Source organism: Onychostruthus taczanowskii, unplaced genomic scaffold, assembly GCF_017590055.1.
Source record: "Onychostruthus taczanowskii isolate IOZ18803 unplaced genomic scaffold, ASM1759005v1 scaffold46, whole genome shotgun sequence".
NCBI lineage: Eukaryota > Metazoa > Chordata > Aves > Passeriformes > Passeridae > Onychostruthus > Onychostruthus taczanowskii.
In genome coordinates this window covers 6,763,545-6,769,544 of record NW_024502125.1, presented here as the reverse complement: position 1 = coordinate 6,769,544, position 6,000 = coordinate 6,763,545, and the positions used below count along the sequence as shown (strand labels likewise).

General features: G+C 37.7%; 1 protein-coding gene across 1 annotated transcript in view; it reads right to left on the bottom strand.

Annotated features, from left to right (window-relative positions):
* Positions 1 to 873: 873 nt before the first annotated feature.
* FAM169A (family with sequence similarity 169 member A) overlaps positions 874 to 6,000 on the bottom strand; it is a 36,302-nt gene continuing 31,175 nt past the window's right edge. Inside the window, exons 10-13 of the mRNA XM_041414689.1 lie at positions 5,553 to 5,691; positions 3,262 to 3,427; positions 2,151 to 2,357; positions 874 to 1,410 (exon numbers count right to left, since the gene is read on the bottom strand). Of these exons, the coding sequence (XP_041270623.1) occupies positions 874 to 1,410; positions 2,151 to 2,357; positions 3,262 to 3,427; positions 5,553 to 5,691 (1,049 nt within the window). The remainder of the gene's footprint in view (positions 1,411 to 2,150; positions 2,358 to 3,261; positions 3,428 to 5,552; positions 5,692 to 6,000) is intronic.

Sequence of the window (6,000 nt, the reverse complement as noted above, 5' to 3'; positions counted from 1 at the left end):
CAAAACGAGATCAAGAGTTGTCATATCCTTTTCCTGTAATGCAAAGGAAGCAGCTATCCACTCAACACATGCAAGTAGTTAGGAAGGCAGTTCAAATGATTCCATACAGAGGCTCCATTCCATATACTCTGGAAAAACTTGGGCTTACCAGAATGCTTGCTTTGGAAGCTACAAATAGTTTACTGAGTAGGCATCTCTTAATCTTTGCTCAAGAAATCCATTACTAGGAAGTGCTGTGGCAGACACTGCACTGCATTCTATCGACTCAGCTGTTTCAAGTGATTCTCATGAAAGACAAGTGCCACTCATGTTGCATTGATCTACTGAGCTACACCTTCTTGTACATTTTGAGACCTAGAATGAAGAATCTTACATTCTTTTAATCTTTAGTCTTAAGACTGTGGGAAGGGAACAAGAAACAATGAAGGATTTTTCTTGTTCTGCTTTTCCTCACAGTAGAGAACACAAAGTTATTAAAAAATTTATCTCGAGTCATGTCCAGTGACAAGGAAGTCTACAGCAATTTAAGGGACCTTGACAGGGCCAGGATTTCACACTGCATTTTTCTTCCATTACTACCACCTCAAATATACAAACTATTCCCTTTGATAGCACAAGTGTATTTATTCATCATGTATCCTTTATGAAGGAAGAAGACTGGCTATTTACTTTCATACCACAAAGAAGTTAAATTTCTAGCAGTTAAATTTAAAAAACAAACAAATCAAAACTTAAGGAAAGGTGATGAACCCAAGAGGAAATCCAACCCAGAATTTTAAACGTGTGTGCTGTGCCAGATATGGTGCAGTTACACCTTAATGTTTTACACAAAATAGCCTTGTTATAAATAGATAAATTATCACTATTTGATTTTTAAGCTGGCTTTCCTTTTTTCTTGGGTGGACCTTTGTAGCCTTTAGCCTTTCTTCGCAAGTTTCTCCGATCTACCACAGGTACCTCAATTTCTGCTTCCTCAGAGCTGCTGTCAGCAGCCCGCTCTGCCACTGTCTGCGTGTAGTGATCTGACTGCTCTGTAGGCTCTTCTGGGGGCTCTTCCAACTGGTTCTTCTGTGCTTCCTGTCCAGAAGGCTGCTGAAAAGAAACACCCTCAAGTTCAACCATTACCAAGGAGCTCTGACTCATCAAGGCAGCTGGGGCCTCCTGCGAGTTGTGCCCTGCTTCCTCATTTTGATCTTCTAATGAGGAAGGTAGGTTTTCAGAAACAGATCCTTCTGCTGCTTCAGTTACAACAGAATCGGGCAGGCCATTGTCAAAGGGCTCTTCCTTGGATGCCAAAGCAGCTGCGTTTTCAGTGCTGGCCTTTTCAGATTCTTGGTGTTCTTCGGTGCCCTCCTTCTCTGCTGATGTAACTTCTTCACTCAGCATTTCTGAATCATTTTCATTTAAAACCTATGGGTGGATGAAAACAATCGAAAGGACGATTAGTTGAAGGTAAAAGACACTGAGCAACTACTGCCTCTAGCTATTAACATCAGAGGATAGTTTGGCATTCAGCATGCACACATAACTTCACAAGACAGTCCTCCTTTTTGCACAAGACTATTTTGTGACCTGCATTTCATATCCAGAGTTGCTGATTTTCAAATTGTTCAAAAGAGTTGAATAATTTGAGGTACAGAAAAAGCACTGTGACATTAATCCTAAGGGAAAAAAAAAATTTAGACAAATACAATTAGGGTTTTGCTAACATACAATAATCTGCTTTTGCACTATAAACAAGAAAACAGTTAAAACCTGTGTTCTGAAAGCAAAGGCATTTTAGCAGTAGTTAATTATTTGTACACCTCATTAGGCACAAATTGCTAGACAAAACAAGTATGTGGCTTTTCATCCTCACCGAACCAGTATTTTAGTGAGAAACAGCAGTTTCATGACTGTCAAGGCAACTGCTGCAAACATATCTTTCTTTTGGGTATCACATGCATATTGGTCCCACTTCTGCACATTGAAAAAGAAATTTTAGTGTATTCTCCTTATGGACTTACATCATCTGGCCTAATAATTGCTTCTCCCAATAATTTCATAAAACGTTATTTTCTGTTACTTAACAAAAGAAAAAAAAAAACTCTGTGCAAGATAAATATACTTTGAAGTAAAAATTACTTAACATTTAGTTTCAATTCTCTCACCTTCTCTGATTCAGTGTCTTCTGGGGGTTTTGCTGGAGCATCAAGGGTTAATGGAACAAACGGCGCTACAGGTTCTTTTCCTTGATTCTCAGACAGCAATTTTGATTCGCCACTTGGAACTTCATTTACCATCTCCCCATCAGCCATGAGTGAGGTCTTAGCAGTTTCTTCTGCTACCTCACCATTAAAAGGTTCTGATGGCATTTCCTGAAAAAAAAAAAAAAAAAAAAAAAAAAAAAAAAGAGAGAGAGAGAGAGAAAAGAAGGGCATATTTGTAAGTCAAAATTATGCCCAGCTATTGTTCCCCAGCCCTAATGGATGCACATGTGATTGAAATTTGCAGCTTAATGTGAGAAGTAGATAGCTGAGATATCTAGAATTGTATACTAAGAAGGCAAAACTTAATGCAGATTAGCTAACTTAGCCAGAGTATTAGTTTGTTGTTGTCACCTACACTAAATATATGACCATAACTTACAGTTAGGAACCAAGACAAGGAGTTTTTAATGCATCTCTCATGCCTCCTGCAATCATTCCTTGAACATTTTCCTCTATCAGTAAGAACATAAAACCCTGAGGGCATTGCTAGGCACAATGAATATTCAGAAATTTAAATTGAAGTTGTTACCAAGGTGAAGCTAAAAGCTGGATTTAAATTTGATGTTTGAATCCAACAGGCAAGTTTTAAGTAGAGAAGTAAAAAGAACTAATAGAAGTCACTGAAGCATATCAGGTCCTGATGTCTTCAAAAAACGTTTTTTTTTTTTAAATTAGAGATACTGGGTCAGATCTTGACCTTATCCCAGTCATTTTCTGGATCCCATTCAAATTCTCTGGAATTTCTTATCAGGAGAAATCAGTGAAGAAAATGAGGATGGTAGACAAGCTAGAAATTCATCTTACTGAAGATCCTATAAAATCTATTGTTCAAAATATGTATGAAACTAATTCTGTACTAGTCTTAACTTCTCAGATGCCCTTCTTAATGAAGTACTGGTGCAAAAAATCAAAGACCTGAGAATCACATGGAGCAAGGTAGCAAGGACCATATTTAACAGAAACCGTAGCTGTATTCCGGAATTATCTGCTACCGTTATCCCATCCAGCTCACCTCCATCTCAATTTGTTTCTCAGAGGGTGATATGTGCATTTCCGCGTCTAATATGGACTGATCTTCATTTTCAGCAATCATTTCCTCATCCTTCTCAACAGCATCCACCTTAGGCACTTCCACTAAGTCTTCAGAGCTTTCAGATGTGTGGGCAAAAAGTTCCGGCCTGTAGCAGGTATTGAGATATATCTTTTAGATTAATACATAATTTTGGTGATCTCAGCAGGGAAATTCTTTCATGACCAATTATGTGGTGCATATTTGCCACAGGAGATACAAATCAAGAAAACTAAATGCATCTAAAGATGGCTAACTCCTCATTAGGAAAAAAAAGTAATAACAACTAAGAAAACTACTTTGGCAATTATAAAATTATATCTGTCTCACTTCCATTTTACGGGAAAGAAATCTGAAATTTCTCTAAGTTTATTATTTTAAATTTAGAAAGTAGTGATGCATTACATATTTGAAAGCTACAAAGGGTTAAGAAAAGCAGCAACTTCTTTTTCCCTTCATCCCCACTGTAGAAATATTTTCAAATAATGGAATTATGAAAACACCTGTATTCATATGATCACTGAAAATACAGATATTACAAAGACCATGACTGGAAAATAACTCAAGGCAATAAACACATCAACAGTGAATAAGCTGCCATCACCTAGAGGTTACATTAGCAAATATCTAAAGATGAAGTGCTGATGCACTGTCACTACTGCAGGATAGTAACAGTAACTCAAATATTCAGTTCTCATTTTTGAGACAATAAAGTTTAGATGAACTGAAACTATTACATACAAGCAAAGAAAAACGTGCATGCAATAGATTCACAGGAGTCTACTTTGTGATCTCATAGTAAAGGCAGTACTGGAGGGTTTTATCCTACATGACAGTCTTGAGATGAAAGTAGGACTCAATAGGAAAGTGCACAGCAGAAGACCCTGCTTCATTTTTTGGTGTGCATGAACGGAACGTACCAAGCTCATATGCTGTTCTGATGCCTTCATTTTAGCACTCCTTTTACCTCTGCTTAAAAACACCATGTAACACATCTTGTGAAACAGCAACACCTCATTGCCTTAATTTTGCAAGGCCCAAAATTTGACATTCAAATTAGGTTAGTTTAGTAACCAATCATATCAGGTTAGTCCTCTCACATACAGACTAGCCAATTACTAGAAGTAACAGCACTTCTTAAACTGAGGCAGCATCAAGTGTGCCGCTTGACCTGTTGAACCAGCTTAGAGCAGTGCACTGACAGTGCAGCACAGCAATACAACATATGTAATTCCACAGAGCAATTTAAACAAAAAATTAGGCACTACCTAGTGTAAGGTCTCAACTGCACAAAGAGAATCCCCACAACTAATTCTGTTTAAAGAGGCCCCATGTCCCAAGCTTGAGTGATTTCCTAGAAAATAATACAGTTATCTTCAGTTTGTCAAAAGAAGCTTTAGGGGTTGAAGTGGGTTTCTTTGGAAGAGAATGAGAGGGAGACATACACATGGAGCAGGGTGGGGTGGGCACAGTGTGTCTGTGACAGAGGAAGGGGCTATTTATTTACCTAAAATAGAAATTCTGAATGGAAAGCCAGTACAAATTATTACTCCAAGCCCTCTCCTGTAAGAACTGTTATGGCACAAAAGTCACACTACTCTTCACATCCACATCTGATGATTGTTACACAGGTTAACATCATTTAAACTGGAAATGGTTTTGGGTTCTTTTCAGGATGTTAGATCAGATATGATGGTTTAAAATATTGTCTGAGCAAAGGGCTTTCCTTTGAAGACATGGCTCCCTATAACACTTTTTATTAGCTGACAAGCAGTAACCAGCTCCCCAACTGAACAGTCAGACCATATTTTATTGCAATATATCAACTGTAACAAGAAATGGGGAAGGGATACCTCCTCAAAGACCACACAGAGTGTTATGGATGTAGGTCCAGATATATTATCTCAAAAAACCACGCTGTGAATAGAAATATTTTTACCATTGTACAGATTCAGTTACAACAGGACACTCTCAGCCATCACTCTTTTCCTATTATGTCTATTATTTACTGAGCTTTCACAGGTACTACATTGTGGTGCAATCACTCTTCAATTGATGTCTCACTTTTCTCTCTTCCTATCTTGCATTAGACTTTACTTTTAGTAATTTTAAAATCAAGCAAGTTGAGTGGGGAAAAAGGAGAAGAAATACCAGTTGCACACCCTGAGACACAATATAGTTTATGGCTGCCTAAGCAACAAAATAAGAAATCAGTAAAAACGGGCTCCTGGTACCTGCTTTTGGACATTTGAAGAGCATTTTCCTCATCTTGTTGGGAAGTTTCAAGTCCAGGTTCCTGTCTATTTTTATTTAGCCTCTGACGTTTTAAATGACTGCTTCGTGTCCAGACGGAAACAGGAGTTGCATTAGGGTCTTAGGAGAATAACACAAAAAAAATTCCAGCGAACAAATTCAGACTAAGATCTGCATATGACTTTCCTATCTGAAATAGTTCATGAAAGAAATTGAGTGCCACTAAAACAGCATTTCCTTGTGTTACTTTCTTTCTGAATAGGGTCTTTACCAAGACTCATAACAATTTTATCTGAATTCCTCTAAAAGATATATGAGTTCAATCTCAGCACCTTAGAGGAAAGCTTGTTTTCATATCCATTTTACAGATGAATGAAGCAAAATGGAAAGCTGTAAAATAGCCTGCAAAACTGTCTATCTAGAATATCC